At 33.2% G+C, this 25,751-nt stretch overlaps 1 protein-coding gene and 1 long non-coding RNA gene across 22 annotated transcripts in view; one reads left to right on the plus strand and one right to left on the minus strand.

The window, feature by feature from the left end:
- LOC125666012 (leucine-rich repeat-containing protein 15-like) overlaps positions 1 to 25,751 on the minus strand; it is a 304,143-nt gene that overhangs the window by 119,982 nt on the left and 158,410 nt on the right. For all 21 annotated transcript variants that reach the window (XM_056151253.1, XM_056151256.1, XM_056151251.1 and 18 more), the window contains one exon: positions 4,358 to 4,429. In XM_056151253.1, the coding sequence (XP_056007228.1) occupies positions 4,358 to 4,429 (72 nt within the window). The remainder of the gene's footprint in view (positions 1 to 4,357; positions 4,430 to 25,751) is intronic.
- LOC125657454 (uncharacterized) lies at positions 21,156 to 24,362 on the plus strand. Its single transcript, XR_007363345.2, has 4 exons — positions 21,156 to 21,344; positions 22,733 to 22,901; positions 23,202 to 23,382; positions 23,680 to 24,362. It is a non-coding gene; the product is annotated as an uncharacterized LOC125657454 (long non-coding RNA).

The following is a 25,751-nucleotide window of genomic DNA, read 5'->3' on the forward strand; positions in this document are numbered from 1 at the left end:
TCCGTATTTCCAAGCTAGTAACGAAGTACTTAGGTACTGGGCTGTAGAGACCCTTGGGGACTAACAGTCCACCAGCAGAGGCCTCGACCGAGGGGTCATAATGTAAAACTTATACGGTACCAATTTTGATGCACCAGATGCGCATTTCGACAATTAATGTCTCTTCAGTGATACTCAACTGAAATGTTTGAAGTCCGAAATAACTGTTAAGTTTTAGAGTTAAATATAACCAAAAGCCACGTGCCAAAACAGTGGAGCCAAAGTCGTCCAAGGATAAGAGCTATGCATGAGGGAGATAATCCTTAATTTTGAAATGAATTTCTAGATTTTATAACAGCATCCGTATTTTCAAGCTAGTAACGACGGATTTTTTTTACTCAGCACTAGACTCTTTTGATTGCATTTTGGTCGATGCAGGCTTTTGCTTTTAGAAAAGTTGGTATATCAAATATTCTGAGAACGTAACGATTTGGTCTTGAAGAGGAACGCTGAATGGTGCTAACGCAATAGTTTGATGTGGGAACGGTTCTTATCGAGTTGGAACGGTTTGAACAGTGTAGTAGTTCACTTCATGAAGTGTTAACGTGTCTTTTAGTATGAAATATTCTTATCTCCAATGCTAATATTCAACACGTTGGATCCTACCCAATGAACATACTTTCGGTACTATAATGGGATCTGCATCTGATCAATTTGATATCATAGCTGATTCAATTAATTGCATTTGACCTATCGAAAAGAGTTGATATTCATAGGTGATTAGTGGTTAAGATGATAACCAACTAACTATTCAGGAGTTATTTTTTCCGTTATTAAAGGCAGAAGTAACACGATTTAGAAGACCAAATGTTGGTTAAATTAAATAAATAAGACTAAAGTATGGGGGATATATTTGTACAGAAATGATACAGAAACCATCTATCTAACTGCCCGTTACAGGAAATGTAAATATTGATTCTAAAGAAGATGTAGGCCAAAAAGAAATGGCACTGATAGTGACACTGAATTACAAGTGCTCAAAATCCTCAATACGGTATGTACATTTAGTGATAAAATTGATATGTAGGACAGAACACGAAATGGTTGTACAGAAGGCAACATAACATAATGAGGACCGTGTCCTACACCGCCAGAGTAGTGATATCCTGCTACGGAGGAGACTGTCGTAAATCGTACCACCGATTTTAGTTTGCGTTATGGGCCGTATAACCGAATAGTTTGAAATCGTCAGTGTTAAGGTGGGTCCTTACTTCTGGATTTTGGGGTTTTAGCTAGCTTTAAACATTCAGAGTAATGACAAAACGGAAAACAGTTAAGGATTTCCATATCAATTTTCATTACATACATCACTAAATTTATGTACCCCGATGAAGATTTTTATGAAATTCATTGGAAACAGTTATTTGTTGTTATTTTAATATAAAAACAACAAAATATTTTATTTGAATTGCATGTATTTATGTATCGGGAAACATGTCAATGACTAAAACACATGTCATTTTCAATATGTTCACAAAGTTTTAAAGTAATATGTGCAAAATTATTGAGTTAGCGTTATTCTCCAAAATGTTGAAAAAATGTGGACACATGGTTTACATATAATGATTTATGTTTAAATTAGTAGAGTTACATGTGTTCTAGTTATTTATTGTAAAAAAAAAGATCCATACCTTTCCTTAATAATTTCAAATCTATAGCTTCCAGATCATGTATACCCCATAAAAAAAAAACAAGTCTGACACCATACAGCTGAGCTATTTAAAATCACTCGGATTAAAATTTTATGTAATTTCATGAAAAGACAAGATAATGATTCCTTATCACCTTGGTAAAATGTTTGTCAAAAATAAAGGAAATCTATCGCATTATGGACTTGATAAATAATTCAATGAAAGCAGAGTTATTGTCATTGGATTCAATATTTTGAAAAATATCATTGACCATTCAAATATAACTAAGATTTTTGAAATAATTTATGACTAACAATATTTTTTACAATAACTATTGAAAAAGATTTCAACAAAATATTTGTCCCTCTCATTAAATCATTGACTTTGCAAAATTGTACGATGTCACAGGAGTGTGGAACTACGTAAGTAAACAATTCAGAGTTCATGAGTGACCTTGACGAGCATTTACCATAATATTGTTGAAATCCAACTCTAGGACCTAAATTAAAATTGCATGCAGAATAGAAAGTCTCAACTGAACACAACAATTCGAATTTGCTAAATTATGTTGCTTTACGCTAGACATGTTAAACTAAGAATTCATAGAGTATACATGATACTAATAGAGGTCATGGAAAGTCCATCTAAAGGTCGATCAAGGCAAGATGGGGAAAGTTATTGTGCAATATGCATATTGTAAAAGTTAGTTGAAATATTCGTACGTCGTTTGAAATGTGTTAAGTGTTAAAATCGCCGCTGTCTGTTATAGGGAAACATTTCCATCACAAAAAAAAGTTAGAAGCCGATAATTATCAATATAAAAATCAGAAAACTTGCCAACTCTGCTTAAAAGTTTATTCACGGAAGGGATGTCCTATACCTCGTATTAGTAACACCTATGGTGACTTAGACGAGACATTCATAACATAATTCTTTTATAACTGATATATAGGTGAGATTGATCACTGTTCGTTATCTTCACCTTTCATGCATATTTTAAACGTGTATGAAGATATCCAAGGTCGGTTCTGTATTTGTCTGTCGGCTTTACTTAATGTTATCAAAAACATGATAGCATCTACGATGCTAGATGTAAATACGCATCTGTTGAATCCAGATCTATTTTTTTTAAAACGTTGGATCCCATCTCAGGTATTTCCAGAAGTCTGTAATTACCGTTCTGTAAGTTTTGTATGTTATGCGGTTTATAGAATTGATTACTGTTTACTATGTTCTCTTGTTCATTGTTTACAGTTCGGTATATTGACCTCTTCATCTAAACTAAGCTATTTGATTTAAACATATTTTAATGAGAAACCCTACATGATTGGGCAACAGGTATAGCCTACATATGCCCTCTCCCAAATCTAAACTAAGCTATCATTCACTATGACTTATCAATATGTCAGATATTGTACCGGTAATTTGCATCAATGGACCAATAAACACACTATAATTATTCCTGAGACGAATAACAAAGAGTGATTTATTGATGTATTCGAATGTGATACAGATTTCGCAGTATTCACAGGTCGATGTTAAAATGCTCCAATTTCTACATATTATACAAAATTTAGTAATCGGGGGTACACATATCAAGAAAAGAAAAGGGGGGTGAGAAAAGTGTGTATGTAACAAATATTATTTTGATTGTATGAAACTGCAATTTACTAAGTTAATTTTGATTCGAAAATTACCGGTGTGATACGTTAAAGACAACTAAATTACCAAATAAGGTCAAATTTCCATAGCAAGTGTCCGTTGGTATACTTATTGCATATAATGACCGGCTTGACTGGTGTTGTACCTTTTATGGGAACATCGTGCTTTTTTTCTGTTTTATCACTGATATATTAGAGTGGCGTGACACTTTTCAAATAGAACTAACTTTGTATACTGTTAGTTATTGATATTTATATCAATATTTATAGGCATTGTCAATTTACCAACTTATCAAAGCTTTCATTTTGTAACGTTGTCATATTATTATGCCTGTACCTCGCGTCTCTCAATCATGATGATTTCCTAATTAACCTGAACTGATAATCGCTACAATAATAAAATGTACTGAAGTGTTAACTGATTCAAAAGGCGAGAGCATAGTGCTTGCAAAGAATGTGGCTTTAAATTTGACATTCAAATACATAATTTACCTTTTTATCCAACATATGTGGATGAACGGTGAAGATAACGAATGGTAATCAATCTAATAAATGCAATGAGCAATACAAAATGGAGAGTTGGGCAGACACGGACCCCTGGACAAATTAAGGGTGGGGTCGGGTGCCGGGGAGGAGTAAGCATCCCCTGTCGACGTGTCACAACCTCTGTAAGCCCTATATTTTCCAGCAAACTTGAAATATTATTCCTCCTAGGCATATGACCCACCTCTGATGTGCCCAAGGGTCATATTATGCCATACTCTAATTTTTTGTTAAATTCTTACTCGGATTTTTAGATTAATTACTGCCAGTTATCCTCATCCACTCTTTTTAAATTGATGAAATAAATGATGGTTGATTGCAGGGATATGAAATATGTAATATCGTATCCAATAAAACCTAGGTTCCTGTCTTAAATTGAAGGGACGTTAAAACGTCGTTCAGTTTCAGTGAAAATATGACATGCAGTACGTACATGTTAACCAAATGTAGTGCAAGTAAGCAAATCCATATAAAGGTACTCACAGTGTCTGTAAATTCCCCAGTTGATCAAATATTCCAGTCTGCAACGTTGTTAGTTTATTGTGTTCCAGGTCTCTGAATGATAAAAAAATCCTCATTAACCCTAGTTGATTATCTTTACAATAGTACATGTATTGTGTAAATTGATACAAAATTCAAGACCATATTGTTTGCAAAAAAAAAATGTGACTTTAAACACCGCGTTCAGATACATCAAAGATGATTTATTTACTATCAACACTAATCATTAAGTCAATATACACATTGGATATATTGTATACACCTCCTAATAAAATATTAAACAATTTTGAGATTTAAAAAATACATATGAAAACAAACTCTGGTATTCTATAACTTATTATTTTTCCTGAACAATCATTGAAGTATCTATTTAAATAGTAAAACAGTTTATGTGAACATGTCGTTATCATGATCAAACACAATAGTAATGGCGACATAAAAAACTCTTGTAACATCAATTCGTTTGTCAGCAGCTTGCCTCGATTAAAAATTGATCATACGCAAATCATGGTATTGCAGACCGAATCGATTGAGGCTTTTGGACACCAGATGGGGTTGATAATGGAATGTCACTGCATAAATTTGGTAAATTGACGATGAAAAAACTGAAATCACAGCATTTGTCATAAAGTTGCGTTGTCAGTTTGCTGCTAACATCTAAGGTCAATAAATTATCCAAATATGAAGAAAATATGGGATAATTCGATATTTCTTTAATTTCAAGGTCACTGGAATTTATCAAATCAACACTTGAATGAAAATAGAAATTGTTAACAGATAAAACGGTGTTCATGCATGTACATGTTGAGCGAAGACCACAACAGAGACACATTTTTATTCTTTGAAAGTTTTTCAATAAAGTCTGTCTCGTAAGCGTATCGGCTAATAAATGAGTACAATTCGTGCCCATGAGAATTCCAAGCAATTGTTGTAAGACTTGATTTCCAAACACCACAATGGCATTGTCAACGTAAAACTCCAGCAATATTTTAGTAACAGGCTCAGAGTATTTTTACCCAGAATCAGAATGGTGTCTTACACAGTGACTTTTCAAATGAGTTTTCATGAGATATGAACACTTCTGCCTGTCATTGTTATTGAAGAAACAGCTGTCTATACCTTTCAAATGCCTAGTATTTTCTATCGTATGTAATACGCATGTAATGGGTTGGAAAGCCATACGTTTTGATGCTGTTGATTTGACAAAAGTTTGAGGATTTCAAATTAACTAAAAGTTCTTTAGAATATTTTAAAACCCACATTTGATTTACGCTACTTCTGGAATAATTCATGGTGCAATACATTTGAAGTATCTCCCTCACAGCAGTCAATACTTCATGAGGGAGCAAAGTTTGGGAATATGTAAAACACTCACTGTATCCAGAAGCATTGGGACCTATTTCCTACTTTTCTCAAAGGTGAGTACTATGAGCAGTTGATTTTGCCATTTATATTGATGTCAATTTTCTGTATCATAAATTACGTAGCTAGAAACTGTAACACCATGTATAGCCGGACTAAATGGACACATAAAGAACTTAATCTTGTGTATTTACTGATGGATATTGACAGGTAGAAAAAATTCTTGGACACATATTTCAGGTTTCATAAATAATTTCCTCCCCTGATTTTCTGCTATTCCAAGATTAGTTTGTGAAAACGTTTTAACACTACATTTATCTAATGACAGGTTTCGATTTTTAGAACTTTAAAAGGCTGCGAGGACAAAAACGATTCCATTAATTTATCATGGGTAAAATGACGTTGAAATGACAAGCATAACGTCACATTATTCTATTCAAAAGAACAATGGCCAAATAATTGGTATGGACCACTTTCGAAAACACCTACCCTAGACAGGTTGTATTTTCAAATAGAATCATTATAAGGATGGTATAACTTACGAAATGCTGACTTTTAAATGAGACTGTTGAAACCCCTGTGACATCAACTGATATATTTCAATCCTGTCTTGATTAAAATTTGCAGAACACACTCTTGTGCAGAGAATCAGTTGAGATACATAAACGCCATATTCAGGTGATACCATAGGTGCTACCATATATATGGCAATGAAAACGTTGAAGTTAATTAGCCTTTAAAGTATACTTTCAGATACACATTAAAAACGAAGTATCCACATATAAAACAAATGTGGAATATTCTGCACCACCTTTTATTGCTAATTCAATGTGTTATATTGAAGCGACATATACATTAAAGCGAATATTGTCTATACCAAAAAAATACACATATCTGTGTGAATAGATATTTTAAGGCTATATGAGGGTATTTCGTCTATTGGAGAGTTTTTTGAATAAATGTATAGTAATCACATGTGCAATTGAAAATAATAAGGGTGGTGAATTTTCGTGAATAATACATATAAAATATGACTGAAAATGTATATGTTGAGCGAAGGAAAAGCATAAGTTAAACACATTGATAAAATTATACATGGGTCGAGGCCTCTGCTGGTGGATTGTTAGTAACCGAGAGTCTCTACAGCCCAGTAGCTAAGTACTTCGTTACTAGCTTAAAAATACGGATGCATATTCAATTGCTGTTATAAAATTTAGAAATTCATTTCAAACTTAAGGATTATCTCCCTCATTCATAGCTCTTATCCTTGGAGGAATTTGGCTCCACTGTTTTGGCATGCCGGTTTTGGCTATATTTAGCTCGAAAACTTCATAGTTATTTCGGACTTCAAACATTTCGGTTGAGCATCACCGAAGAGACATTATTTGTCGAAATCCGCATCTGGTGCATCAAAATTGGTATCGTATAAGTTTTACATGTCATACATTTGGGAATAGATGATCAGGTTCTCACGAATACATGTATCAAATATTTTAAGGTATGTAGAGTAAGCTGTTGAAATACAGGTGTGATTTGCATTGTATGTATCATGAATGTGAAATGTACATTGCACTTTTATTTCAGAACAATGACATATACATGTAGTCTGAATGACCTGAAGTTTACTTCGTATATAAACTTGATTAATGAAATTATATATAACTATAGTAATTTCATCACTCTAAAGAAGAGAATCATGCATTAAATTGGTTTTTTATGTCATTTACAGTCTCAAATTTTCATAATCTTGATTACTTTCAGCATATACAAATCATTTAGTTGTATTGCAAATAACCAGAAGTATAGGATCTCTCAATTCGCCAACATATGAAATATGTTACTTTGTACGATTGTTATCTTAATGTTTGTGAGGTCTCTGAATCGTAAAGATGTCCTGATTAACCTTTATTGTTTGTGAGGTCTCTGAATCGTAAAGATGTCCTGATTAACCTTCGTTGATCATCGCCATAATGATAAAATATCATATTTTCGAAATTGATGTAATGCACAAGAGCATAGTGTTTGAACAAAATGTGACTTTAAACATGACATTTAGATACCTCAATGATGATTTATCTATTATCCAACAATAATCCTTTTCATTGATATGTCGATTATATATACCGTGTTCCAGTTATCTCCAAATAAAGAAGCTCATGTTTTTCACCCTCTGCTTCATATTTAGATGTTTTATTTCCGTTATTTTACAGAGATGATGATGGCAAACTACCATATGACCTCTATGATAAGATATTATTTCAGAGTATCTACTATCATCATATATTTAGCAATATTCCATTAAATCCTGGGCATCGTATCCACCTGATCCGATGTTGCACCGCGTGCTCAATTTGGTTTGCAGACCTGTGGTTCTGAATTAAAACAAGTTTTAAAAGTATAATTTCAAACGGGAGGGATGTATATGTGACAGCACCTTGTATGCGAATTTGTTTTGAAATGTGACTCAATATTGAAATGGCACTACCGATCCTATTTTTACGCATTTTATATCAAAGTATGAAAGTATTTTATGTACTCAATTTTAGATCATTTTGGTACTATTTTCTTCAATGTATTTTGTGCTTTTAGGAAAGATGGTATATCACCTAGTCTAAAAATAAATGGTGATTTTGACAGAATGCATATTCCTAGTCTCTACGTGATATGCACATTTTTTCTTTTTAGAAATTTGCATGTAGTAGTTTCCAATTCACATGTAACTGTACTTGCTATTTAGAAAGTATTTTCTTCAATGAAGTTTGTTCTTTAGGGAAAGTTCCCTATCACCTAATCTGAGAATTAGTACTCATTTTGATAAAATACATGTCGCCACGCTCTACTTGATAAACGCACGTTCCTTCGAAAGTTGTTTCCAGTAGTTTGTAATTCAGATTTAACTCTACTGTTGAAAGCATTAACAAATCAAAAAAGACAACAACAAAAAAACAAAAACAAAACCAAACAAAAAACAAAAAAAACCCCACACAATTCAGACGCTGGTGATCTATCAAATACAAAATAGGAAACGCATCAAATTCGGTTAAACTTGTTATTCCACGAAGATATATCCTATTTATCTGTATTTGTAAAACCTAAGGTGACTGAAGGGGTTTTAAGAAATATTTTCTATTTTTAACAGTTATAAAAATATGTATAATCGATTCTCTATTCCTTTTTCAAATTTTCCAATGTCTCCAGGAAAAGAATTGTATCTACGTTGTTAGATATACAGACCGCAAAACATATACCTACATCAATGGAACGGTGAACAAACGTTGGACGGTTTTAGGAACAAACGGTTTTGTTTTTAAAACGAACGCAGAACGCTGTGAAGAGAGCAATGTTTAGTGAGAACGGAGCGGTTCTTTTCGAGAACGGAACACGTTGCAACAGGATGGGAACGGACGGTATGGTGTGACTTCAAAAGCTGCATCTCACACACTGTCGGTACTTTTTATTCAATATTCATAGACATTGAGGAAACGGGGGAATTGTTTGCCAAAATAAATCTTTATTTCATTGAAATTATGAATATTTAAAAATAGCAGTAACGTGGATCAACGTATACTATTACATGCAGGAGTATGCGTCTTGGATTCCACATGGGGATATTTACAAGCATCTACTATGATAGATAAAAAGCAACATCTTTAATGTAAAAAAAAAAAGCGTTAAGTCACATGGAATCCGACTTCAATGACATTTTCACCCTTCAGTCAACGTGTTATGATTTTTTTTCGATTACTTAGTGAATATGTGTTTTTGAAAGTGGAATTCAGTTTGTACATACATTACATAAATTTCTAGTAAACTTTAAATCAATGACTGATAATTATATAAATGTACATTACAATGAATAAATTGTGACCGGTCAACAGGGGATGCTTACTCCTCCTAGGCACCTGATCCCATCTCTGGTGTGCCCAGGGGTCCGTGTTTGCCCAACTATCTATTTTGTATTGCTTGTAGGAGTTATGGGATTGATCACTGTTCGTTATCTTCACCTTACACAACCGTTTGATTTTTTTATCACTTGCATACTGTATTTAGATACTTTTAAAATAGATCAATACAGGTTAATACAATTTAACTACAAATAAAGATTGATAATCAAAATCTGAACATCGTTAATAACAACTATTGTTATCATAAACATGATTTGTGTTCTGTTTGAATTCGATGAGGTAATGTCCGCATTGTTACAACAACCATGGTGACTTATCATGATGTTTGATTGCACACGTGATTGTACCCATTCGGTACAAATACATGAACATACTTCAAAGACACCTGTCAAAATTTATAGAGGGGTATCAAGGAAGCCAATGTCACCCGAGACGGAGACTATAGGGTGGGCTCCTTGTCATTTCCCCCGTAGACTAGTAAAAACACTGTTATTTTTGCAACTCCTAGTGTTTCGATCATTTCATGCCTATTTAAAAATTTGAAGAGGACAAAAACCACTTAAATATTAACACATAAGCGATTATTTCCATTTTAATTTCACAACACTTTCACCTAAACATACCAAAGTCATACTAGTCTAGAACTAATACTACTTAAATAGATCTTATAATTCAACAGTTTGCTTCAAAATCCCCAAATTGATCAATTCAAAACAAAACACTATACGAGTTGCTTTTCATGAACAGTGCCATTATACTTATTTCTCTATTTCTGTTTCAAAATGAAAAATCCATTTTTACATAGTCTGCTGATTACAATTCAAATCGTTGGTAAAAGTTGATTTACCTGTAATCCCAAAATAAAATTATTTTCTAATGTGTGGTGTTCAATTCGTAATTTATCTGTAAACTTTTATGTGTTTGAACTACGAAAAGTCCAGCCTTGTGCAAATTTCAAAATATTGAGTAAAGTGAAGAGGAACTAGTTTAGTCTTCTTTTATTTCGACGAAGCGTTATGTTAACCTGCAATGGCTGACTGACGCGGAAAGTCTGAATGACCATTCAGGAACAAATGGTTGGAGCGAACGGACGGTTTTAGATATAAAAATTAAAAAGGTATTATTTGGCCTAAAAACAGAGCACTTTGGTCTTGGAACGGAACGCTGAATGGTATAATCGGAGCAGTTGTGGGAGGGGAACGGTTACCTTTTAGCTGACCTGCTTTGATTTTCTGATGAAGCTGAGTTTATTCATAAACTTCTGAGAAGAAAAAAAAATCCTGTTAATTTTAACTTGACATTTAGAAAAGTTGACGATGTTTTGTCTATTAACAATAATCATTTTCATTTATACGGCGATCCAATATATTCCTGTGAACTCAAGATAAAAAACACCACGAAGTCCACCACATCTACTTTTGATTAGGAACATTATATCAAATGGATATTAACGGCAAAATAACAACTCTATTTTATGACAAAGAATATAAAAATAGGTCAGCCAACAAAGGGGCACAATCTATGCCAATGGGAATTCCAACATACTGTCGAGAGATCTGATCACCAAGACCTTGTCATAGAGGAACTCGAGCATTTTTTTTGTTTAAATTTTAACTTTGAAGTCATTGTGTATTGAATCAAAATGGCGTTTAGCGAAATGCTTTTTTAAGGACTGAACACTAGACACTATATTGAAGAAGCAACTGTTTATGATGTCAAAATGCCTAGTCTTTCATTTATCGTGAGGAATGGTTGTATAACGTGTTGAAATATATACGTTTCGATGTTGTTGATCTGGGAAACGTTTTGTGATTTAAAATTTCCTAAAAGTTTTAAAAGTTGTTTAAGAATCGACGAATTATTTTCTGGCATATGTTGTGACAACGTATGAAGGCAAAAATAACTCTCATAAATCCTACAAGGAGTATGCTTGAAGTTTCTCCTTCAAAGGTGTCATGTTTTCGTGAGGATCAAAGAAATACGCTTGATAGAACATTTACTGGGTCCAACAATGTATATGTGTTTGTAAGGGTTTCGTCAAGTTTAGAATTCCAGTATACATATGGTAATTCGTATACATCTATCCCATTGACTGGGATACTAAATGTGTCTAAAACAAAAGCATGGTATTGAAGAATTTCATCTGTTGAAAGAGTAGTTAGAGTATAAGTACGATTATCAAATGGAGAATTAACGTCTCATCTAAACTAAAGTATCACATATCATAACGTAGTCCGGGATCATTAACGCATACGATAGTATATACACTATAATGATTCATGACATGGTCAATGATTGAATTTCAAGTGATTGATGTTGTGGTGTATGAGGATCTGAAAGACATTTTGAATCATTGACATGATGACGTAAACGAATCGAGAACATTATCAAATCCAAACAAGTTTTGATTAATTCGTATCATTGAAAACATTTACTTGTCATACAAATGATCGGTATCGATATCGATCTACTTAGAATGTCTGTAGATTTGTCGATGCATCACAAATTCCAGTCGGTAATGTTGCTATTTTATTGTTATTTAGAATCGTAAAAAATCCATTTTAGCCTTGATTAATCAACGCTTCAATGATGAAATACTTTATTTAGTTAACAGATTCAATATGAATATCTATTTTTAGCCATAATAATTTCCGTTCATGTTGATTAGAAATTATCCAGTCAACTTGAAATAAGAACACCATAGACCTTTCCACATTTGTTTAACATTCGGATCTTTTTCTTACAGAATACAGATAATTTTGTATCATTCTCATTCGTTTTCTAATATATTCTTTTCTTGCAATTACTCTCATTGCCATGGTGTATATGTTATACGAATAATTGATGTCTCTATAGAAACACGTATAATCTAGATAGCCGATATACCATCACTGACATATACGACAATACATGCACTATAAAGATTCGTGAAATAAATATTGATTCATACGTGTAGGAGGATCTGAATCAGAATCTTTAGCACATTAATATCCTTTTTTTCATAATCACCCTCATTTACATTAACAGGATTCATCTGTTATACAGATAGCTTGTGTCTATTTAGATATACTTAAAATGTCTCTAGCTTCTTCAATGCATCCACGATTCTGTTCGATAACCTTGTTATTCCATGGAAACCCAGACCTCTGAGTCGTAAAAACATCCTTATCATCTTTCTTTTATGAACGCTACAATGCTTAAACAAACTATTCTGTAAAGTGATTCAATATACAAAAACGTGGTATTTGCACTACACATGGCCTTAAATACGAGGCACCAATTGGGTCTTGATCTTTTTGTAAACCGAATTATGTCAGCAAAGAATAAATTTATTGATACCAAAATATGCTATATATACTAATTTTATGCAAACATATTTTCTAATGACAAAAGACAATTTTGTTATATGAAATTATTTTTCATTTGCCAATAAAAAAAATGATTGTTGTCTTAACAGAATTCAATTTTGTCAATTGGGTATGCAAACATCAACTTATTATGTAATACAAAATAGACTTTTGTTATTTAATTTGCTAATTATACATCAAAAGTCAGTTTAATGGTTCAACATTGAATGTGTTCACACTATGTAGACGTCAAATGAGGCTTTGTACTCAAAATCCATTTTTGTATATACAAAATTGAGTCTTGTTTGACAAAAAATAAACTATCACAAGTGTAATACTTGCGTGAATATTCAACAAATATTTATTTACTACCATAGTATCCAAGTCTGATTAATCTTTACTAAAGAAAGGGCTAACTGAAAGAGTCTCTACCAATCGTTGATTGCCTTTCAAGTAAATGTAACAAAAATGAATTGTTATAAGAAAATGACATTTGTCTAAAGAGAGTATGTTTGTCATTTCTCCACTGAAGGAATGTCAATACATAATTTCCTGTTTAATGTCAGCATTTTGCAACTTATATGGTCGTTATAATGATCTAGTTTGCAATACAACCTATCAATGGATGACATGCTCTCTGACGTCTTTCATACCAATTGTTAGGCCGTTCTTGGTACGCTTATTCTATTTTTTTAAATTTAAAACCTGATCGAGAAATGGGTCTCATAGAGGGTGTGACCGGTCGACAGGGAATGATTACGCCTCCTAGACAACGGATCTCACTTCTGGTGTATCGAGTGGTCCGTATTTCCCCAACTATTCAACTTGTATTCCTGATAAAAGTTATAAGATTGATCACTGTTTCTGATCTGTACCTATGATAATTGAATGTATCATTTGTAAAAATATAGTTTTCTAATTTTCGTTATAACAGAATTTTCTTATATTTTTATTATTATTTTTCAACATTCTGTAAATAGTTCATGGTGTATCTTCATAATATATACATGTAATATAAAATTACAGAAGTGTTTATTTCTTTTAGAGAGGGAAAGAAGGAGAAAAAGGGAAAGAGAAAGAGCTATGAAAATGTCTGGTTCCATCTGTTCCAAAGGGCATCACAATCTTCAGTATCAGAATTTTTATAAGAATTGAATTTTTGTGTTTCATAGAATAACTTAAAAATGATGTTGCAAAACGCACACTCAAACTTTTCTTTGTACAGTTTGCTGTATAAATATAATACTTTAACCAAATGATGAGAATATTTTGTATACCTTTGTTTTTCTCAAGGATGCTTACTATAAATCACAGAATTCAATATCGTCTAACGAAATTCAATCTCGTCTCACAAACCTAACTATTGTCAGAATTTGCCTCAGTTGTCTTTGCAGGTTAGTTTATATAATCCATATTAATGTAGTTTGTTAACTACAGCCCATTAAGGTCAAATATAATTAATTTGTGTCCATCCAATATTAGATTTCGAGTTCGAAATCATAAAAGTCTCATATCACCCCAATATCAAACACGAGAATTCGATTCCTTTAACCACGATTTATCTTTGTTCTAACAATAATTCCCAATCATTTGTTGATTAGATATTTTCCAATGAACTCGAATTAAGAACACCACATAACCTTCCACATTTGTTTTATGCTTATAAAGTTTTCATTACAGAACGGTTTCCATTAATGGTAAACGAACAGTTTAACTTTTTGGCATATCAGATTTTAGGTTCTCTATCCCAAGCTTCCTATATATGTGCCTCCCAACTGATTCAATGTTAAACTGTAAATTTTGCTTTTGATTATTTTGTTGTTATAATTTTGCACAGACGAAAACACGTTTCCAAACTAAATCCTTACATGAAAAGAATATACGGTCGGTAATGTTTCATATGTAGAAATTTCTTCAAAATATATCCCAATATCAACTTACATTCACCGAATTTATCTCAAACTATGAAATGATTGCTATTTTTGATAGTATTTTAATCAGAGCCTTTTGTGCTTTTAGGAAATGTGATCTATCAACTAATCTCAGAATAGATAGTTATTTGGGCAAAATGAATGTCTCAAAGTTTTAGTTCATCAACACGTAGTCGGCTTTGAAAGATGACTATAGTAGTTTATGATTCAAACTCGGTACTTACAATTTAATCACCAAAATAACATCAGAAACGAACAATATAAAACATATAAATCAGGAAACACATCAGTTTGACCTATACATGTAATTCTTCAAAGGTGTATCTCACAATTCCGCATTTATAAAACTTAATATTACTGAGACGAGGTATAAGAGTTATGAGATTGACCACTGTTCGTTATCTTTGCCTTTTCATTCATAGCACTGTTGTTTTACAGCTTTGCTGATCTTCGCCAAGAAGTGAATTTTATTTGCCTTTCTAAATATGAAATCTAATGAGTGTTTTTCCTATCTTCAGTAACCTTTATTTCAAGTGGTAATATTTGGAGCGTTTGGATCATATATATGATAGTTCCAAAGCTCCGTGTTTACCCTCTATAAACTTTATGTTTGATGGAAATGAAATTGATCTTTGTTCATTATCTTCACTTGTCAATTGATCACGTTAGGGATCTTCACTTTTTGATTTTAAATAATGAATCACACAGCATGATTTATTATGATATCAGAAATACTATCATTGACACAAACAAATTCACACACACTATTATGATATATAAGATGATCGACGGTTGCAATTCAAAGGAATCATCAACAGGGGATGCTTACTCCTCCTAGGCACATGATCCCACCTCTGGTGTGTCCAGGGCTCCGTGTTTGTCTGATCCCACCTCTTGTTTGTCCAGGGGTCCGTTTTTGCCCAACTATATATTTTGTATTGCTTATAGGAGTTATGAGATTTATCACCGTTCGTTATCTTCACCTTGTATTAATAAGAATATCATGATCAGCAATAGGTTTTGTATTATTTCTATGGTAAGGTACAACTATCAATAACGTTTTCAAATGTGTTCACTTTTCCTATAATTACTCTCATTAACATGATTCATTTAGTATACACACATATTGTAAACATTTAGATAGCATGACAGGACTACACTTGATAACGTTTGTATTTAACTCAGAATCGTAAAAAAAATCTGATTAGTCTTAATCGGTCAACGGTAAATGCTGAAACACATTATTCTGGAAACAGATTCGTTGGGCGAGGAAATGGTACGTGCACTGAATACGGTTTTAAACACTAAAATTAGATCAATCAACTACTATTTATTTATTTTCTAATAATGATATAACCATATGTCGATTCGAAATGATCCAGTCAACCCGAAATAAGACGGCCACATAATTTTCCTTTTTTTACATTTAGGTTTCTTTCGTTGAAGAACGGAGATGATCAGTGTATACGAAATTTTGTTTTTGTTTTGGAAAATGGGATAATTCCAGGTTTTCCACTGTCAGCTTCATTCAGTAATGTAAATGTAACGCTCTTTCAATATCATCTGATTATCATATTCATGTCTCCCAACAAATTCAATACACAAACACATATTCTGCTTTTGATTAATTTGGTAAGTAATTTCTCACTGACTGAAAAACAAGTTTCCAAACTATAATTCTAAATCAAAATAGATGTACGGTTTGTAATACTGTTTATGCAAATTGCTTAAACATGTGACCCAAAGCCAAAAAAGAAACTACTGACCTATGTGTATCGCAAAGTATAATAGAAGTGTTTACTCAACATTAAACGATGTTGATGATATTTTCATTAATGTATTTTGTGGTTATAGGAAAGGTGACTTATGAATTATTCTTCGAATTAGCAGGCATGTTGACAAGATGCATTTCGGCTGTGCCCATAGGTAGATACATAATCTAAATGCGTATCAAGATAAGTAGGGTCAGTTCTTTATTCGTTTTTCAGGATTACCCAATGCTGTTAAGAATATTATTTTATCTACGTTGGTAAATGTAAATCCGCATCTTTTTACTCCAAGGCTAATGTTCAAACACTGGATTCGATCTGTGGTATTTCCAGATGTCCGCGGGTACCCTTATTTATAGTTTGTTATTCATGGGGTTTATACAATTGATCACATTTCATTATGTTCACTTGCTCATTGATCACAGTTCAGTATTTTGACTTCTTCATGTAAAATAAGCTATTGCACACTGTGACTTATCGAGATGCCAGAGATTGTATTTTTGTATGAGTGACGTATATGACAATACCTACACTTTAATTATTCATGAGGTAAGTAACAACGAGTACTTCATTAGCTTATGCAAATGTGATACAGATCAGGTTTATTCACAGAGTGATGTGAAAAATAGAAAATGCTTAGAAATAGGAAATGGTCATAGTGAGATTGAATCGCAAGTGCTCAAAATCATCAATACGGAAAGTATATTTAGTGATAAAATTGATATGTAGGACAAAACAGAATGTTTGTCCAGACGGCAATATAACATAATACGGATCGTGTCCTAAACCGTCAGAGTAGTGAAATTATGCAACGGAAAGGACTGTCGTGAGTCGTACCAGATGGCAGATATATTACGCGTTATGGGCCGCAAAAATGAATAGTTTGAAGTCTGCAATGTTTGGAGGTACTCTAGAGACCATGAGTGGGTCATTCATGCCTAGACAAGCATTTACCAAAACTGTCTAAATTCATCTACAGGATTGAAAACTGCATACAGAATAAAAGTTCTAAAAAAGAAAATTCGAAATGATTCAGTCAACCCATAAATCTGAATTTGCCAAATTATGTTAATTCTCAATAGGGATTTTGAAGTAAGACTTCACGCATGATACCAATAAAGGTCAGGGGGAGTCCATGTAAGGGTCGCTCAAGGCAAGGGGTGGAGTGTGTAAACTGCATCAGAGTGCACCTCAGGAAGTAACTCCAGCTACCAACATCAAATAAATCCTTCGTAAACAGTTGATTATTTCTACAAATCACGCAAACTTTCCTAATCCGGGGTACAGAAATGTAGAGGAAAGAATGAAGTGATATAATATTTTTTTTTTTGATATGTGAAGCTACAATTCACAATTTTTGTTTTAATAGGATAATTACCGGTGTGATATCATGAGGTTCACTTCGATTTGATCGGTGAGCTGGGGATGCTTACTCCTCCTAGACATTTATTCCTGAATCTAGTATATCCAGAGATCCCTGTTTCCCCAACTCTTAATTTTGTTTTCCTTATAGGAGGTATTAGACAAATTGCATTGCAAACAGGATAATTTCAGGTTTTCCTTCGTCAGCTACCTATATCTGTGTAGGAATAATCCTCCCTTAACCTTGTCATGGCATCAATATGTTCTAACTGATTCAATAGACAAATATATCTTGCTGATGATCAATTTGATTTGTAATTTTGCACGGACCCAAAAGAAGTTATTAAATTAAAATATGTACAGGTGACATAAATTGTATGCACATTCCGATACAAATATGATCCAATATTAAAAAGGCACTAACAACTTATTTTTGCCGACTTTATTTCAAAATATGACAGGAATTTTTACTAAGCACTATACTATTTTGATTGTATTTTGATCGATGCGAGTTTTTGCTTTTAGGAAAGTTGGTTTATCAAATATTCTGAGAACGGAACGATTTTGGTCTTGGAGAGGAACGCTGAATGGTGCTAACGAAACAATCCAGAAGCTGATAATCTATAAAATACAAATCTTGGAAACGCATCAAATTCGGTTAAACTTGTAATTTAACGAAGATGTATCCTACATATCCGCATTTGTAAAACCTAAAATGATTTAGAGGGGGTTTTCGAGAAAAATATTTTATATTTTAAACGGCTATAAAGATATGTAAAATCGATTGTCTATTCCTTTTTCAACTTTATCCAATGCCCCCAGGAAAATAATTTCATCTAAGTTGCTAAATTTACAGACCACGAAACGTATAACTACACCTATAGAACGGTGCACAGACGTTTAACGGTTTTATGAACAAACGGTTTTGTTTTGAGAACGAACGCTGAACGCTGTGAACAGAATAGGTTTTAGTGATAACGGAACGGTGTTTTTCAAGAACGGAACACATTGCAACAAGATGGGAACGGAGGGTGTGATGTTGATTTCAAAATCTGCATCTCACACACTTTCGGTACTTTATATTCAATGTCCATAGCCATTGCGGGAACGAGGGAAGTTTTTTTGCCAACATAAAAAGTTTTCTCTCATTGAAATTATAAATATTTGAAAATAGCAGTAACGGGGATGAACGTACATTAATAGATGCAGTTGTATGCGCCTTGGATTCCACATGGGGATATATACATGCATCTACAGTACACGACACGAGTTTTATGCGTGTTCCACGCAACGCGGTGGAACAAATTTGACCCAAACACGGCGGACCTTTAAAATTGTCGGCACCTTTGAAGTCCTATTTTTCCGCGCGAGCTAGACATTGAAGTCCACGGGGGATCTCCGTAGATGCCACCGCGCATCTCCGTGGATGTTACCTGTACCTCCGTCGATGCCACCGTGTATCTCCATGTGATAAAACAAAGAAATAATTTCCGAAATATTCACCCAAAAAACCTTTTCGCTTGACCAGCATGCATGCCCCCACCCCATTAATTATTTAGAAATTAGCTATCAATCATTCAATTCTTGTAATTGTTGTTTAATGATACGTTGGTGTTTTCGGTACATATTCGTATGTAGACTTCCCTGCAGACGTTCACATGTACATGTATATAGCTGACCTTAATCACATATTCCCAATTACAATGAAAACTTTACGTAAAAATAAACCATTGCTTATGGTACACATTTCTTTGAACTGCTATTTATCAAATTGAAATTACTGGCATGTGATTGTCGTTGTTCATTACCCCTCTTTTATTTTGTGAAATTGTGCTGCACGTGCCGTGAAACAATGTACCGACGAGTGGTAAGAATAACACATGTTTACATTGGATATGAATTTCATTATGTACTCAACTGTGAAGCAATGTGAGCAAAGAATCAAATTTTTATCACGTAAACAAATAAATATTAAAAATATCTTTACTTTTAAACAAACCTTTAGAAAACTTCGTACTTTCATTAACCCTCTCTCTACCGTATCGGTCAATATGACCGATAGCGCGTAAAAACAGGGCTACGCAAAAGGAGTGTCTATAAATCTTTGAAACTACGGACGTAATATATATGTTTTATATATCATATTTTTGGAAATTGTCTATATTTTTTAACTATGCAAAAATCAATTGAATAAATAAAGCCATTAAATTTAAAAAAAGCATTTAAAATGAAAGATGACTTCGTCTAAATATGACGCAACGCTTTGTCGCAAGGCCATTTCCCCCTGGTTATGATTTTTTTTTATTTTCCCTATGAATGCCATATTTTTTTTTATTTTTGAAAAGTATATATTCCCTGCTTTCAGTACATATAAAAATTATTTTTAATGCCTGGCAAAGTTATAAGAAAATAGCAATTTTTTGCACATATACGTTGTTTTACGATTTTATTTCTCAATGTTTAAACAGATCGGCGTTTTATCTATATTTATATAGGGAAATAGGGAAAAGTAAATACATACTGTAAAAGTAGAGGAAGTGTTCTTTTTGATGGACCCTTATTCATATTATAATTCTCGGTAGTTTTTATATTACGATAAAATGAAATTGGGACATGCTGCGCGGTTTTCTTAAAAATTAGTGACAAATCGACGTCGCTAACAGTAATCGACGCGCGTCGCACAATAAAGTGGTGAAAACTATTTGTATTGTCCTCTTTTAGTAAATTCAGTACCTGTTGATACACTAAAACAACATACATACATGTATGAAATAATCAGCCAGGTATCTCTGCTATTTTTAAAAAGCATAAAACCAATATTGGTTTAAATAACAGTTACAAAACCTACATGTAACTTCATAAAACACCTATTGAGAATGTTACATCGGCAGATTGAATTTAAAAAAAGATAAATAAAGTACTTCAAATTCAGATATATATATATATATATATATATATATATATATATATATATATAAACGTTATATTTGTTCGGAATAGTAATAATTTTTTTTTCTCTGCCAAAGAAAGAAAACAAAAAAGAAGTTCGCCTATATATAGCCTGTATACTTTTATTTTTCCGTGATCCAAATCGCGGGGTTTTCTGAAAGTGTGCACGGAGAACACACGTGTTTCCGTTTCAACGAAAACAACACAGCTTCACCGTGACTGTCACAGCGAACGCTTACAAGTATTTTACATCTTTAAAACGACCTGATGTCAGAAGAAGATACCCTGGATCTCCTGTTGCAGGATGACCCAAACGATCATGCATTCAGTATAAATACGTACATGTAAGTTGATGTAGCCACATAGGCCGACTAAAAAGAAAAAAATATGCGGTTTTGTCATGTTATGAAAAATTCACGATTAATTAACCGCGATTTGATGCCATGATTTGTCGTTTCATGAAAGAAAATATTTATAATTTATGATACCTAAGCCAAGTGAATAACACCCTGTTCGGGTCCGGCAGTTTGATTAACACCCCCCCCCCCTTTTCCCCAGAATTATCTCCTTACCTGACGCGCGAGTGTAAGAAGAGGGTGTATTTAGTGTATAATGGGATTGGGTGGTTTTAATCAGACTGGACATTCACGGCCGCTGGTGAGAAGGCTATTTTCCATGTTTTGTTCCATGTTTATAAAAGAAATTATCTTTCTATGAAAAAAAAAAAAAAACACAATCTGTTAGGAAAACACACTTTGCATTATTGTAATGATATAATTTATTATCATACTTTGAATTATTTTCTTTATTCTGTAACAGAAATAAAAACAAAATGTGTGTTTGGGCCAAAATGGGGGTGGGTTAACATCAATCAAAGTCTGATTATGACAGGCTAATGAAAAATCATATTGATTTCTCTTTTATTCAAGTGCATGTATTTTATATACACTTAGTAGCTTATGACCAATAATTACATGTGATCCATACATGCTGGTACTTGTATGCTATGAGCTGATGGGCAAGTGTCCCCTTCTTGCCGGCCTCCTCCGTGGCCGAGTGGTTAGAGCATTGCGCTCAAAATCACACGGCCTCTCACCTCTGTCGGCGCGGGTTCGAATCCCGTTCGCGCCGGTAAGTGAGAAGGTTTTCCCAGTTTACTTTCAAAAGATCGGTGGTATCTCCCCAGGTATCTGGGTTCTCTCTTCCACCAATAAAAAAAACTGGGTGCCACCAGATAACTGAAAAATTGTTGAGTTTGGCAGAAAACATCAATCAATCAATCCCCTTCTTGCCTAGATTTTCTCTAATTTCGACTAAATCCACAGCCCATCAGAGTACCATGCAAGGGGGATTAAACACTGGGTACCATTAAGAAGCAATTCAATTCAACTTTTATATCTGGGGTCATTCACTTTCCCTCAGAGTTTCAGTATTTTCGCTGAACCCTGTAGGTTTTAACCTGAATTTCTTCAGTATTTGCCCTCGTGTATATTATATGCTGGGCATAATGCAGATACCTACATGATACATTTTTTTTTCATTATCCACTCTGCTACTCTCGCAATGTATAATAAAATATTCGATTCATTTCTAACACATGTATGCAATTCCTTACCTTATCTTTTAAATACATTTAAGTGCGAAACTGTTCCATGCTACCGTGAAACTTAGATTTTGCTTTTTAAACATAAACCAACAATTCTTAATTGTAATTTGTTTCTTCTTTAAAAAGGGTATTGGCATCCCAATATTTAGTGGGAAGTTCCCAGGTATCATCCGCTAGCGACAGTCTACTAGCAAATCCAGACATGCATTGGAAGGATGCTGATGTGGAGGACACAGGAACACCTGATCCCAGAACTGTGGCATTTCATTCGGGGTGACAACCTAGCTTTCAGTAGGTATGATTCTTTGAGGTTGACTATAGGGTTAAATCAGTATAAATTTGATTAACATTCAAATAAATCCAGATAATACATTCACAATTGGAATCATGGCATTATGGTACACTGATATGTGTGTACCATTTTACTGGGTTTTTTTGTTTGTTTGTTTGGTTTTTTTTTTTTTGCTACATAACTAGGGATCGGATACATACAAAATGAGACAAAACAATTTCTAATTAGTTTCTAATTATAAGGTATGACACGTTTTAAGGTATGGTGGCCAATACTGATTTTATTTGCAATTTTTTTTTTCAGATATGGGACCCTATTATTCGGAGAACTGCAGATTTTATGAAGCTGTCTTTGACAGAAGATTTGGTTTTCTCCATCTGTGTTGCCACCAACCATTATGCTGAGATGGTCATATCTAGGGGGAAGGGTTGCCATATACTTCCCAAGAAAGTTTGCAGCCTCTCACTGAAGAGGAACTGTACAGGTATCACTAGTTTTAAAAACCGATATTGTGGCGGTGATTTCCAGTTAAAAAAGAATAATAAAATGCATAGTAAAAAGATTACCTTTACCAAAATTAATCTGGCTGTGCATGTAACTCATTTACATTGTATTAAATGTGTACTACAATTACCTTTGATAAAATTTCATAAGTAATTAAATGCATACTTTTCAGAGGGCCTTGATTATCGAAAACATTTACAGAGCCAATTGAGTATTCAAAAGCTTTGACAATACATTAGTATTTAGGACTAAGTATTAAGAAATACTTTTTTTTCAGATTTTTGTGCATTATCTTATACACGCCTGCTGCGAAGTTCCAGTCGATATACAGATATTGGTCAACGCATGCCCCTGTCGGAACAACTCATTATCAAGAATTATGTCTAGAAATAGGTTTCAAGAGGTTGAATATAAGAACATTTTTGTTAAATGTGATGCAAGTACATTTAAATCTAGTGATTGAAAGTAAGTACTTGAACATTCGTATATGTTGAACTTGGAGAGGAAAAATGGTTAGTACTTTTTGATAACATTTGATAAGGTGTTGTTGCTTAGCAACCAAATATAATTGAATAAAAAATAGATTGTTTTAGATTAACAATAATTGAAAGATCTTTGTTTTAATGTTGCAATACTTATTCTATTTAATGGAACATAATGGCAAAACGTCATATTATTAGAAAATGATGGACAAGTATATAAAGTACGAACTTTTCATTTGATGACCTTTGACCTTAATTCTCTTCATCATATTTTTGTTAAAAACCTTTTAAAATGATTAAGATCTATTTAAAGATTATATTTTTAAAATAATGTGACATTTACTAATCATCATGGATTGTAATTACGTTTAAATTGTGTCGAATGGATGCAGAAAGGCAAATTATGGTCAAAATTGTACTATGAGTGTTGTTACATAGCAACCAAAAATATTTGTTTGTCAATAAAATTGATTAGTTTGATTTTGTTCTTTTTGTAGTATATTAAGAGGCACATTAGCTCATACATTTAGAATTTCCTATTTTTGACTCTAATCTAGTGAGAGGGGTCGTAATATATATATTTCAGAGAAAAAAGATTGCAAAAATGTGCACTTATATGACCTTTGACCCCGTAGATCTATTTGAGGTCATGGAATACATTGACAAATTTTATAAGAAATTGTTCCCTGTCCAATTCCTAACAAAATTACATGTCATATGCCTACCCCAAATTGTGATCCATGCAGATTTAAATCGATTTAAAAATATTGTCATTTAGTCTTTAAAAACTTCTAAAATGTGCCGGTAGAGAAAGGGTTAAGAAAATAATAAAATAAAATGTGCTCCCCTACCTATAATGCCCATGCATGTATTATTTATTAAATGTATATATAAAAGCCTTTTGTCTTTATATTTTTGTATACCATTGCATAATGGTGATGACATCCAATAAATTGAATTAAGTACATGTAGTCTTGAAATATCACAAAGTATACAGTTGACAACGATTGAAATAAAAATACAGACGTTTTCTCGTTTATTCAGTAACTCAATAACTAAGTGCGCGTCTTCTGAATGAAAGTTGTAAAACAAACGTACTAGGTTTTGGTCAGTTATAACATAATACAGGGGTAAAATTCATCTAATCTCCACTAGCAATGGGTTTTGAGTCAACTGTGCCGTTGTGGACGAATAATCTCGGCTAGCGAATATGGAAAAAAAGCCTAAATAGTCCGCTTGCATTAACATGTATTATGAAGGTGAAATCGAAGAATTATCCAGTAAATCCAATGATGTTGCAGTATGTATAGCATGAATTTATTTTATTTTTGACTGAGAGGGAGATAGACAGCTAAGCACGTAACATCGTTTTAGAAGAAGGGGGGGGGGGGGGGGGGGGCTCATTCATTAGTCCTAACCCGGACTAGCCGAAAAATTTAACATGTAAGAAAACAAAATGGGAAATAAAAAAAAATATATCAGAATGAAAGGGGATGAATAACTAATCAGAAAGAAATTATACTTTAAAGATTTATACAGAACGTATTAAACTTCCCGTATCTGCATACATTCATGAATATTATAATCAATGATTACCACTTGGACTCTCTCTCTCTCTCTCTCTCTCTCTCTCTCTCTCTCTCTCTTGCTTTCATTATCTAATGCATCTAAAGATTAAATTAAAGATTTTAAAAATCGATAGCGTATATGAATAAAAGCAAATAATTCGTAAGTTATTTCTGCTTATATTGATATTAGTTTTTTTTTCATGAACTAGTTGCATTTGACACAGAGGATTTAGAATCGGAGAGAGTGTACTTTGAAAATTTGAAAGTTAAGGATTTAGCCATTAGCTTATAACGACCTA

Source organism: Ostrea edulis, chromosome 10, assembly GCF_947568905.1.
Source record: "Ostrea edulis chromosome 10, xbOstEdul1.1, whole genome shotgun sequence".
NCBI classification, from domain to species: Eukaryota; Metazoa; Mollusca; class Bivalvia; order Ostreida; family Ostreidae; genus Ostrea; species Ostrea edulis.